This window comes from Venturia canescens, chromosome 10 (genome assembly GCF_019457755.1).
Source record: "Venturia canescens isolate UGA chromosome 10, ASM1945775v1, whole genome shotgun sequence".
Lineage (NCBI taxonomy): Eukaryota > Metazoa > Arthropoda > Insecta > Hymenoptera > Ichneumonidae > Venturia > Venturia canescens.
This window is the reverse complement of record NC_057430.1, coordinates 16659333-16673367: the sequence shown is the minus strand read 5'-3', so window position 1 is coordinate 16673367 and position 14035 is coordinate 16659333. Positions and strand designations below refer to the sequence as shown.

Sequence of the window (14035 nt, the reverse complement as noted above, 5' to 3'; positions counted from 1 at the left end):
CCGAAATGTCTACCACATGTTTCTATCAGAAAACATTTTTACCACATACATTTTCTACCATATTACGTAACTACCTCACTTTCTTTGTTATAATGGTTTCCCAGAGATTAACAACTGTTATCAAGAATAGAAAAATATTAATCTCATTTAGAACACCATAAATATATTGTATAATTTTATTGGATGATTTTATTTTGTTTTACGATTCGGTGCATACATGTTTGTGCTTGATAAAATTATGGCAATCGGTCGGTGTAGAAAAATGTGATATTTAAATAATTCCGAATGGATATTGGATAATTTTTTTGGCGCTTCACGTTGTGTTTGCACATTTGCACTCTGCCCGCAGAATTCGCTTCGTAGCTCGTAGCGCAGGGCGCAGGAGTGGTAGTGGAATGGGGATAGCGGATAGCGGCGCGTTCGGCCAGTCATCGGGAGAGAGCGGGAACGAATAAACGTTGGCGATACCGCTCGCCGCACGCAGGGGGGGGGGGGAGACTCCGGCCCCTCTCTGGCCCGAGCGCGGGACGCCGCGGGACTGGCGGGACTGCAGGGGAGCGCGACCTGCGCGACATGTTTCGCGGTTCACGCTTCACTGACTTCACTCACCACTCACCACTCACCACTCACCGGTCGGCGGGCGTAAGGTGAAGACTTGAGGACTAGCGTAGAGTGTGAGTTCTCGGTTAATCGCTGTGCGTTATAGATTCTAGTGTATTGAGAAAACGGAGCACAAAATACGACATGTAAAATTCTACTTTATCCTTAATGACTAAAATAACTTTTTTCTACCATTTTTTTTTTCAATCGATCGATAAACAGATAAAATAAATCAATAAAAATTGGTAGCGGTCATAATTTTATCAGTTATTATAACTTTAACAGTAATTTCATAATTTTAAAAGTCATTTCAATCACACTGAAGCAACTGATCGATCACCTAAATTATAAAATAAAAGAACGTAGGATCGTACGAATCGATGAAGACACGAAAATACAACGTAACGAATATTATAATTAAAATTTAATGAATAATCGTTCATTTTTGTCGTTCTTTATGAATATACAATTTCTTCCTATAATTTCTGCGATTCCCTTTTGACGCGACTATGGATAAGCCGATAGGGAAGTCTAGCACTCGACGTTATTATCGTCACAAAATGTGTGCATGAATGAATATTTCCAAAATTTTGGCAATTCGTGAAAAATAGTACCGAGGCAAGGGCCAGTAACCGAGCCATGGAGCAGGATAAGAGAATCGTAGAGGAAGAGGGAGAGCGAGAGGATCGTGGAGGAAGAGCCGAGGAAAAAGGTAGGAAGAAGATCGCGGGCCGTTCCTGTAAACGTGAGTAATTACACCAAAGATTTTTTTTCCACAAATATGATTGAGCGAAATATGAAAAATGGTTTTGATGCTACAAATGTAGATATTCAAATGCAGGCTATTTGCATGATCAAGATACATGAACGTCTGGATTACGCTTTGATAATTTATGGAAATAATTTTTTTTAATGCACCGTTGGATATATAATATTTTTAAATTATTTATTTTCATGTTACAGTCGTTGCGATTTATACATTAACGAATAGAAATGTTCTGGTAGAGTTGATGTGTGGTAGTTGTGCGATTAAATTTTGATAGAAATGTAAATGTGTCATATAATAAGTACGAATTTAAGCTAAGTCCTGTACTCGATTGTCAACAAAGTTGAGAACCTCTAGCATCAAATTTTTTATCTACGAAAATGACTGTAGCGACATCTGTGCTTAACATTTGTAACTAGACCTTAACGTTAGGGAGTTTAGATGATTAGATGATGATGAAAAGTATAGGGATCTGTGCGTTCAGTCTTCGGTACGGTCACAGACACAGCAGTAATAGGGTTATGCGACCACACTAGCGATTCGCATATATAGAGACTGTTGTAGCTCTGCTGCTGGAACGTCAGTCGCATTGGGGCCTTTGATCGTGGGTGTACGAGTTTTTACCAGATAACGTGTTTTCTCCCGTCGAGTGTGGGTGTGCATGAATCTCAACAGTTTTTCCACGATCTAAATGCCGTGATGGACGAGGCTTCGACGAACGGTACGAACGAGTTTAGAGACATTAAACGTTGCGATTAATTGGTTATCGTTATCGAGTTGAGAATTACGGCGTAGATTGTTCACGTAAAAAATCAGTGCGAAAATATTTGTTTTTTTTTTCTTTTTTGAAAGGACTCCATTCGGTGCTCTGACGCTTGACGTTGTTTCGAACGTCTCGTGCGCTCGAGCGTGGGCGTCACACGTCCTTCCAAAAGTTTTCTCTTTTTCTCTGTTTAACGAAACTTTATTCACGAGTCTTCTGTTTGATTATTACTGTGCGTTGTTCGATTTATTGCTAAGTATTCTTGAGCTTCAATCGATTTGCGCGTCATTCAAACTCTGTAAAAAACTAACAAAAAAAAGACTGGCGCGTGTGTTTACGATATCGCGGTTTCGCGAACCGTTTGTTTGTTCCTATGAATCATGAATTTTTGTGCTCATTCCTTTTTTCTCTCTTCCATAAAACTCATGAACCAGACACCCCTTTCCATATACAATGACACATGCTCTTTTCCCAGATCCTGGCGGTGGAGAAGCCTCAGGACCACTCATCTGCGCCGGCTGTCTCAATGCCATCGAAGAGGATGAATTTATCCAAGCCCTCAACCAGGAATGGCACATCGACTGTTTTCAGTAACTATGATTATTTTCTTATTCTATTTTTATTGAACAATGAAAATGTGATTATATTTTTATTATTTTTCCCATTTATCGAAATCGTTCCTTCAATGACGTCTCATGAAAATTATCATTGGTACACATAGCAATTTTTATTCTCAGAGAGTCTGTTGGTATCTGTTTTGAATATTAAAAAAATTAAATTACACAATTTTTCTTCAAGTCTCAAACCTTGTTGAAATTCACACAAATATTTTCTGTTCACATAATAATTTATGCTTCCATCTGAATTAATAACATTTGTGCCATTTTTTACAATCACAATAATTAATTGATACTTTGGTATGCTGAATAATTTCAAGGTTTTTGTTGATATTCAAAATAGCGTCATTTAATAAATTCCTGTAAATGACAGGTGAAACCCTGTGCAGAAATGGAAAAAGAGTTTTGATCAACTTTCTGTATTATTGCCTTGATTCCAAGATCTACAACGTTTTTCATTGGTTAATTTTATGACTTTGCTCACATTTGAAACTTCATTTTTTCAGATGTTCAGCGTGTGACGCGGCATTGTCATCTTGGTACTTTGAAAAAGATGGATTGTTGTTTTGCAAGGATGATTATTGGGCAGCTTACGGAGAAGCTTGCCAAGGCTGTGGCCAAGTCATCACCGGGCCAGTTATGCTGGCGGGAGAACACAAATTTCATCCAGAATGTTTTGCCTGTAATTCATGCGGTGCTTTCATCGGTGACGGCGAGAGTTACGCTCTTGTTGAGAGATCAAAACTTTACTGTGGCAATTGTTACAAACGTCAGATGCAACCGCTCAAGAGAACAGCGAATTATCCGTTTCTGCGCAAACCTCACAGCATCAGACTCGTCGAAATTCCACCAAGTACTAAGGATGCTGAGAAAATGAGAAACATAAAATTAACGGTCGATGCGACACCAAGTCCACGCAATTGCGGATGCGCTTTACTTCGCATTTCCGAGTGAGTTCCTAAAATAACAATATTCATAAATAATTTTCTATTCGATTCATTAACACTAATTGAAGGCTGTTACTGAAGTTTTTATCGTTGTTTGAAACTAATTAATAAATTGAATTTTACATTTTTGACGACTCGAGAATCAAAACTGGATCAAGGGAACAAAATTGTTATTTCCATTATCAAAAAAACCAGAATCCTATCAAGTTTCTCAGAAAGTTAAAATTCTTTGAAACAAAACTAAGGGCTGTTGTCGCTAAAATTAACTGAATTCATTCCCATTTATTGTATGAAACTTGATGTAGATTATAAAATATAAGTTCTTCCAACACAAAAAATGAAAGGATGAACTCCTTTCGAAATTGAGTTCCCTTTGCAATTTTTCATAAGACTTTTTTTATGTTCATTTCGATAGACTTTATAAATGTCCGTACAGCCAATGGATTTCAAGAAAAACCCTTAAACATCCGATATGAAGACAAATTTCCATTGGGCGGTTCGATTAACAATTTTGAGATACTTAAGCGAAAATGGCGTTTTGGAAATTCGGTAATTTTTCTAAAAACGAATGAAATAAATTGCACGAGCAATTTCACTTTGCTTCAAATCTAATAATTTAGTTATATTGATTGTTGATAAATAATTTTATTAACACTAGATATTGATTTGAAAGAAACATTTTTTTTGAAAAAGTCCGATTGACCGAGTACAAGAATGCGGTTTGTTTCCACAAGTGCTTGGATTCGCTTCTATTTATACATTTTAAATGTGTTGACTGACTCACGATAATTGTCGTTTGATAAAGCCTGGCGACGATTGTTGAACACTGACGGGGGAAACTCGTCATGCGGATATTCAAGGGTCATTCGAAATTTCGATGAAAAAAGTCTCTTCTTAACGAGTCTCTAATTGTTAAAACTATCGCAGGTTATTGAGAAATGTACGTGGAAAAATCAATAAGCTGGTCTCCTCTGTGATGGAGGTTCTGTTTAGGCTTTGCTGCCGTTTCTCTAATCATAGGTATAAACCAAAAACAACAACAAAAAGAATTCAATATGCACGGAATTAGCCCACGTAGATCGTTTTCACACATTTGTGTCATTTATCAATGAATCGTCGTCGATTCCCAATGTTGGGTCGTTCGCACGTTGAAACTTTCACCATGTGCACATTTGTGTTTAGAATTTTTCTCCACATTTCAAACACGTCCGATATTGTCGCTCTGCTTTTTTCGTTACTTTTTCTTCTCGGTTTCGTGTGTTCTGTTCCTAGCCAATCCTCTCTTGCTGCCTCACTCATCGAATTTCAGTGTTGATTTTTTTTCTCAAATTTTCACTGACTTTAATATATTCAAATCCAAATCGATGAAAAAATAAAAATCTTTTCGTCATCCAAATTTCCCCCTCATCTTTTGGTTCCCCACTCATTGCTTTTCCAACAATCTCTTAGAACTTGCGTTCGTTCCAAAAATCATTTGAAAGAAGTAGGACATTCATATGACGATGGATTAAAAAATTGATGTTCCTGGCTAGAATGCATTTTCATTTTATTGTCGGCTTCATTATTCATTGAATTTTTGTAAATAATTGTTGCTTCTCCACCAATTTAGTACTTGTGATTACGTAAAGAAAAAAATTGATGAAAAAGCAACGAAAAGATTCGATTGGTGATAAAATAAACGCTTTTTTCAGGCTCAATATGTCTGGCGATCTAATGTCACTCCACATAGGCGATCGAATTCTCGAGGTCAACGGTACGCCGGTTAAGGATCAACCGGTCGAGAGCATCGAAAATATAATACGTTACTCGGACACTGTGCTGCAGCTGACGATCGAGCACGATCCCGATGCTCTGTCACGACGTACGAATTATCCAACGACACCATCGGCGATATTAACGACCGCCGTTAGCCCGAGAACGAGCCCCGACAGCAAGGAGAGACTCTTCAAACGTCGTGACGAGGGTTACATAAGCGGAAATCGTAGCAGACAATTGCGAAGAACGAGAGACCCGACGAACAAAGAACGAAGCAGTTCGATGTCACGATTGCTCGACGGGTACTTTACTCCTCAATCAAAAGCTCTTTTTTTCTTCCATTCGAAGCCTTCAAAAACCAGTTTCCGTTTTTTTTTTTTTTTATTTTCAATAGCACAAGCATTTGCCCTGGGAAACGTTGTCATTTAAAGTTTGATTTGAATTTTCATATTCACATTTTTGAATAATTGAAAAATTCTGATATTTTGCCTTCTATCTGACCGCAACACGAAAGTTTCCAATTTATCGAATGAATTTTAACGTTTTTGCTCATCAGTTCGCCACCTTCAAGTTCCACATGCGATTTGAGTCGCACGAGGTCGTTCCGCGTCGAGCCGAAAAATCAGCGAATATTTCGTGCCAGTGATCTCGTCAAGGGCGAATTGTTGGGAAAAGGATTCTTTGGACAAGTGTACAAAGTTACTCATCGTGACACAAACGAGATAATGGTATTGAAAGAGTTGTACAGAGTCGACGAGGACGCTCAGAAGAATTTCCTCAAAGAGGTGAGAAATTTCATTTCACGTTATAATTTCATACAGCATTGGAAGTTCAAACGTTTTCCAAAATTCGAATTGGACACAAAAATTTGGACCAAACGAGATTTGGAACAAAAATTTGCAAACCAAACGTCAACTTTATGACAGAGTCGAAAATTTTTGTGAGGCTCGAAAATAATGGAATTGTTAATATACGTCGAAATATTTGTTACCAGGTTGCGGTGTTGCGGTCCCTTCATCATAACAACGTGCTCCGTTTCATCGGTGTATTGTACAAAGAGAAAAAGCTGCATTTAGTTACGGAGTATATATCCGGTGGAACACTCCGTGGGTTGTTGCACGATTGTAACGAGCCGTTGCCCTGGGAGCAGCGAACGTCGTTTGCGAAGGACATAGCAGCTGGTATGGCATATTTGCACTCGATGAACATCATACACAGGGACCTGAATTCGCACAATTGTTTAGTGCGCGAGGACAAGACAGTGGTAGTGGCAGATTTTGGGTTAGCGCGAATAATTCAGAACGGGAATTCACCGGAGAAGGGAAAATACGGTAGGCAGGGAGGCGGGGAGGGAAGCGAAGTGAGGTGTTCGAAGAAAGAGCGTAAGAAGCGTTACACTGTGGTGGGAAATCCTTATTGGATGGCGCCAGAAATGATGAAGGGAAACAAATATGACGAGAAAGTTGACATATTCAGTTTCGGGATTGTAGTTTGCGAGATAATCGGTCGAGTCCAAGCGGATCCGGACTATTTGCCGCGGTCGTCGGACTTCGGTCTCAACCAGAAAGTATTCCGTGAAAAATTCTGCTCCAATTGCCCCGAAACTTTTTATATGATCGCTTTTCTATGCTGCGATTTGAACCCCGACAAACGACCACCGTTCGAAGTCATGGAAGTCTGGCTCGAAGGCCTCGCGATGCATCTCTCGGTCGGAGCGCCCTTGCCGCCCGATTTGGATTCTGATATCCGACATTACACGGGCCCCAGTCCAAGCAGCAGCGAATCCACGACTCCGGAAACTCTCGGGCCTCAATTGAAACCCATCAAAGAAGGTTTGGTCCACCAGGAGAAAAAACGAGTCAATTGCTGCGAGGACAGCACCCTAGAACGCGAGCCCAGCATCAAGGACTCGAACGAGTTCAAAGTCCCCGAAACCCCCAACGGCCGAGGGCGTTATTCACGACAAAATAGCAAACAAAATGAAAATCCTTCGACGGGCAGATTTTCCCGACAAAATTCACGCTCCAAGGAAAAAATCGAGCTCGAAAAACCCGGAATCATTATTTCCCCGGATGTGAGCGGTTTCAGTGGGCGATATCTGCGTCAACCGAAAATCCGCAGCGAGACCAAACTCGAAGAAACTCCTACTCCCAGTGAATACAAACGATCTAACGCGAATCTCGAAGATTCCAAGAGCTCGAGAACGAAAGTTCAGAGGATAAACAAACCGGAGGAAATGGAGACTCCGCTCGTTGAGAAAATTAAATACGTTGGCAATTCCTCGAGTCCGGAGAACTTCGAGACTCCTGCGGAGCCTCAAAAACTCGACAATAATTACATGTACAGAGTAAGCAGTCCGCAATCTTGTAAAAAGCAGGAAAGTTCCCGAGACGTGATAACGTCGCCTCTGAAACCCGACAAATCCTGGATTTCCCACGAAACGGGAAATCTCGTTGGTTCGTATTTCAAGCAGATAAGTAAGCTGAAGAATTCCCTTGAAAAGGGAAACAAGTCATTGACGAGACAGCACAGTTTGAACGTCAACACTCGAGAGACTCGAAAAAATTCCGTCGATCTTGGCAAATGTTCGCCGAGTTCCTATTTACGAAGGATGAAAATATCCCCGACGAAGGAACAGACGAAAAACGCTTTTTCCCGACCACCGGAAGCCGATGCGTCTAACAAATCGCCGGAAATCGAAGACTCGAAAAAATCTGTGCGAAGCGGCAGAGAAATTTTCAAGGACTTCAGACACAACGATCTCTCCAGACAAGACAGTCTCGCTTCCAGTGTCGGCAGCATTTTGTCGAGACACTCGAGTCTAACGACCAACGATACTCTCACGAGAATCAAGAGAGTCAACGAGGATCGAGCCTGCAGGCCGAAGGAACGATCCGACAAGCCCGATCTCTCGAGGCACGACAGTTTCGACTCGAATTCGAGTACCCTTAAGAAAACCGACCTCTATCACACCGACAGTTTTTGCTCGAATGACAGCACCCTTAAGAAAGAAGATTTTCCTCTTTTCAATCGCGATTTCCAGTCCATCGAGCCCCACCTCAACGCCAGTGGCGAAAACGACGAAACTTCCTACTCCAGCGAGTATCCCGACGGCAGCAGATCCTCTGAAATTCCAACCAGTCAACGAAACCCCGCGAAACGAACTTTCTCCAGTTTCAGACTTTCCCCAGAGTCCATCAACGATTACACTTCCTGCTACAAGGATCTTTGTCGACAAGACAGCTTCGGCTCCGACAGCGCCGTCGGCACCATGCGAAGCGACTTTTTCGCCGACATCGATCTTGCCAAATTACGCCTCGATAACGAAGCTCGCGATATTTGCTGCAGCAAAGACCTCTGCAGAACACCTAACCGCGGCGCTTCTCCCATCGAAAGCACCGCCCTCTAACTTTCATCTTCGATAACGAACCTTCTATTTAAATAAAAGTGCTCTTATAGCGCATTTGTAGGTTTAAGCATATTTGTATAAATACGAACAAAGAGAACATTACGATTGCGGTTTACGACTAAAAGCAGTAATGGCCACGTCTCGTTTTACTCTGGAATAGCGAGTGCTTATTCAACTTGAAATTCTCCATCGAATTTCACCTCGTTACGAATTTTTAACGCACTTTTTTCCAAACTCAACTCTTTCTCCAAATTTTTCAAGAAAATTTCAAGTTAAATTTCCAAAACTTAATAAAGTTATGGAACTTTCGAAAAAGTGAACACTTCAATTCGTTGGAGGGAAAAAACATTTTTGACGAATCCTTTGCAAACGTCAATAACTCGTTGTTTTGGCGGTTCATTTAAAAACGTTGAGAAACATGTTTCTAAAAAGTCGTAAAAAATTATTACAAGAATTCGGTGAAATTTAGGCTCGTAAACAATAATCAATCACCGCTGAGTTTATGAGCAATGAAATAACAAAAAGCTATTTCGAAGTAAGGACGAACGACCGTTTCTGTCTAGAAAACTTCGAGGGACCGAAGGGACTGATGCAATAACGTACTGACTCCGAGAGAATAACATCGCTTTAAGCTTTTTATAAGGAGACAAAAAAAAACGAAAACTCGAGTTTTCATCTGTATACATTGATTATTGCGACGTCAAGAGTTCACATTTCCTTTAATCTCAGAAACTAACGAATCTGCTTCACTGAACTTCGGTTCTGCGCCCTCGAAATCCTCGTTTATTCGATCGTACGTAATTATAAATATTCTTGCACTCTGCGAAGATAGAAAGCGGAAATGGGCATGATTCGAGTGAAAAAAAACTGATCGGGAATTGCAAAATTTCAAAACAATTTTAAGTCGATTTTTGTCATTCTTTGGGCTGTAAAACAATTTCCCGCAAGTTTTTTTACCCCGAAAATGTTCATTTTCGTTGAAAAAAGACAAAAAGTCATAAAAACGGTATTAACGCGCGATATTCCTTGCCGATGGGACAGATGCATTCCTAAAATAATCTTGCCGTTCACACGAGCTCCATTTAAGAGTGAATTGATTCATTGAATTTCGAACGAAAACATTCCATCCTAAAAAGACTTTGGTTTCGATGTATCGAAGATATTAAAATAGATAAAAAGTCTAGAATTTTGGTAAAAAAAGGGAAACAAAAAAAAAGAGAAAACTACATAGTGAAAAATAGGAAAGAGAGAATAATTGAAAAGGAGTGAGAACGATTTGTACAATTGTAACGTTTAGGGGAAAAACGAAAAAAAAAAACAAAACAAAACAATTAGATGTTTTTGTAACTCAATTTTATTTCGTATTTTGTACACGAGATATTTTAAACTCGAAAAAAAGTGAATAGGTGAATGAAAAAAAGATTAGAATTACGATTGGAAGTAATCGAGTACGTATGCAGGTCCACGAAAAACTTGGGTCGATCATTTTTCTTGTTGTTCTTCTCCAGACACTCGTCACCGAGTCTCACGAGGCCTAATTTGACTAAATGCTAATCATCGTTCCTTGCCACGGGCTAAAATTTTCAATAAACACACAAATATACGAAGGTAAATTATTGATATTTGACGAAGATTCGATGAGGAGGAAATAAAAATGATGCCAATGTAGAAAGGACCTGCGTAGGTTATCGCAATTTGTACATAATTATTTGTACATAATTTACCGGAACTCGTCATTTTCAAAACACTCGTTGTCTCGTTTGTTTTTTTTTTGTTTATCATTGCAACTCTCATTAGCTGCTCGAACGAAAGAACAAGCGAACGAACGAATGAGATGAAAGTTTATTAAAAGAAGAAACAATTCCGTCGTACGTTCTCTCGTAGCTTTGTTTACGCTTATTAATGTAAAACTAATTGTTTTTCTCCTTTATTTCCTTTTCTTCAACGTCCCTGGACAGAAGAGATTGAGGAGCGAATTGTTATCGATCGGGACGAAAAAATCACTGATCGGAATGAAGCTCACGGTTTCCCACGATCGAAATATTCCCGGATGTGAATTTCCTCCCAATCCAAATCTGCGGCGCGCAGACTCAAACGATGAATCTAACGATAGCTGAACGGAGACACAATCAAAACGAGGTAAACCTTGGGCACGAAATGAGCCAAGTTTACTGAGCCAATTTCGTGCCCATTGACTTCCTTATCAAAATTCCAAGCAGGACTATTTGTTCGAGATCTTTTTTTCGATCAGATTTACCGTGCACTCAATTTTCTGAGGAGCTGTACTTATTTATTTATTACGAGGAAACAAAAACTACAAACGAAAAAAGTGAGAAAAACAAAATTGACATTTCTATCGATCAGTTGCGACTGTCCAAGAGAAAATTATTATTATTGGCATCAGTTATTGAAAAGGTTTGTCGTTCATCAAGATTTTACGTGAATAGATAAATATCTATACGGGAAAAACAAAATGAAGAAGAAACAACAACGGAAAAGCCATTATTGTATATGAATATTTTGACGAATGATCGATGCCTTCTCAATATCGTTACCCGCGAATTAACAGAAGATAATATGCATAAACGTTAATTGTCTGTGATAGAAAGTGTTTTGAAATTGTCTAGATGATGATGATGATGAATTATATTGAACGATTGTAATAAAATTCTACTATTATATAAGTTTAATATATAATGTAAAAAAAAAAGAAAAAAAAACAGCAAATACTCGTATAACGTAGCACGTATAACACGCCATTAACCCTACTGAACGAAGATTCATACAGAATTTCGAATTCCTTAGTGGGCCTGTGTAAAGAAAAAAAGAAAAAAAAAACAAACGAGTGAAGGAAATTTTACGTCAAGTGAACGATGGTATTCAAATTTGCATCTCCGAAAAGCACCAAAAGTCGATTAATTTCGTTTTTTTTTTTATTGTTTTATTTTTTGAGCTCACGGTCATTGAGATTGATTCAAATTTTTTTCATGCAGGGCTCACAATGAGGAGTGGGAAACGAAAAATGCTTTTTGTAGTTCGATTTCCAATTCCTTCGCCCTCTTCGTCATTTTTGGCTTGGAATTTCGTGGCTTTTGAGTGCGGAGGGCGCGAAGAAAAATATTGAATATTTCGAAAAACTCGGAAAATTGTAGAAAATTTTTTTCTATTGGGTACAGAAACTATGGAAATTTGAATACCACGAAGACGAGCAGTGTTTCTCTGATGAGAGGGCTCCGAAGCAAAAAAATGATTTTGCACAACTTCCATTCGGAGTTATGAATTACAACCTCTCGAATACCTGTGTGCAGTATTAACAAATGAGAAATAGTTGAAAAAAAGTGATTGACACATGATCGATCGAGTGCTCGCAGTATTACGTTGAATTTTCACGAAATGTATCCACGAAGAATCTCAGACGTAGCATTTGATACCTTTAGTACACGCGTTCACCTGTTGAATTGAAATTCTATGATGACTTTAACGAATTTACAAAATTAGGAATTAAACAAGAGAAACAATACGAAAAAAAAATTAAGTTAACGCGACGAAAATATATATAAACTCGTAAGAGAATTAAATCAAATCGGCGATTTAACATTCCACTAACGCACGGAAAGAGGGCGTGGATGAATAAATTGTTTTCTCACGTATACGATACCGCAAACGTGTGCTCCAAATCTTTCACTCCTCGAACCTCTAGAATATTGTTTTATATCATTTAATTTGATCTTTCGATTGGCAAATCGAGTAAATTTTGATTTTTCAACGAATTTTAAAAATTTCTCATGCCAAGAAGGCGTTCGTGTATCTCGATTGCTTTCGGGCTACCCGTTACATACTTTACCGATTGGGAATTGGCGAACAAGTTGATGCAGCGGCCAACCGATGGCGCTAGAGACTCAGCCAGGTCCGTTCTCGAGAGGTTTTTCAAATTTTCATTTTTCATTGAAATTCGACACAAAAACGTTGCAAGAAGCTTTGCACAGTTTCAATTTGACGAAAAAATCTGTCTTCTTTTCAAATTCACTCGACACTCGGGTCTTCGTTTCGATTATTTTTGTCGGAGCAACTTCGATTTTTGCTCAGTTTTCAAGAAACGAAGTTCGCACCGAGATCCAAAACGATTTCAATATTCTCTCCGGCCTAAAACGATCCTCGTATGCGATAACGAGGCGCAGCTGCCCGAAATTTTCTTCGGTTTTCGACAACCTAGAGAACGGTGTGCGACAAAGTCCCATTCGGTGGAAAGTTCGTGTCGAAAACTCTAGTTTTTCGAATAGAAATAAAAACATTTTTTCGAGATCGTAGTGCGGCTCAAACCGATCAACTTCAAAGTCAATTTGCCACGAAATTTCTCGTTCTAAGGATTTTTATGTAAATCTAAATCCATTTGCAAGCACCACAAACTCGAAGAATGAGAAAATATTTCTCGACGAATATTCCGAGGATTTGTCGCTCAAACTGATCAACTTTCCAATGAATTTGTCACGGACATTCTCGTTTCAAGGATTCTAATAAAAATCTAGATTCTTGTGCAACTAAAAGATACTCGGAGAACAGAAAAATATTGGTCAATAAATATCGGAGGGTTTGCAAGGTTCGGAATAAAAATGCATAACGTGAAGAGTGCCGGACGTACTTTCGCGACAGAATTATGTTTTGGAGAGAAGATCAGAGGGTGGTAGGAAAGGATGAATAAAGAAAAAAGAAAAGTAGAAAAAAGGGAGCTGACGGAATAAGAAGAAGAGCAGTACAAGCGTAACGTGAAAATTTATAGCACCGGGATGTCGACGGAAACCTTAAATTTAACGTGCTTCGCATTTTGCGCGGGTTCTCGCTGTATATTTTCTACGCGTGTGTACAGCTCGAGCAGCGATACATACAAACGTATAAATCGGGTTATGGAGAGGAGAGATGGCGTTGAGAGAAAATTCGGTGGAGGCAAACGGCTGCGAGAGAGAATTCTCGGCACATAACACGAGAGAGCAAACTCCCAGCAAAACGCGCATCTGAATAAAATGATAATAAACCGGGCGGACGCGCGCGCTCTCTCGCGCTCTCTCTCTCTCTCTCTCTCTCTCTCTCTCTTCATGTATATTACTGCACACGCTACTTTTCCCATATCACTATATTTCAACTCGCGAATCCTCGGAGTTTGCGTTTAGCATGAGCAAAATT

The 14035-nt window shown here is 39.3% G+C and overlaps 1 protein-coding gene across 2 annotated transcripts; it reads left to right on the top strand.

Annotated features, from left to right (window-relative positions):
• Positions 1–1560: 1560 nt before the first annotated feature.
• Positions 1561–12521, top strand: LIMK1 (LIM domain kinase 1). Of its 2 annotated transcripts, XM_043430358.1 has the most exons (7): positions 1562–2087; positions 2605–2719; positions 3253–3696; positions 4621–4713; positions 5385–5750; positions 6005–6233; positions 6443–12521. In XM_043430358.1, the coding sequence occupies exons 1-7, from the start codon at positions 2066–2068 to the stop codon at positions 8855–8857; spliced, it is 3684 nt and encodes a 1227-aa protein (XP_043286293.1). In that variant the 5' UTR covers positions 1562–2065; the 3' UTR covers positions 8858–12521. The 2 variants fall into 2 exon arrangements, with proteins under 2 accessions (XP_043286294.1, XP_043286293.1); XM_043430359.1 differs by lacking the exon at positions 4621–4713 and having other exon boundaries at positions 1561–2087.
• Positions 12522–14035: the final 1514 nt, after the last annotated feature.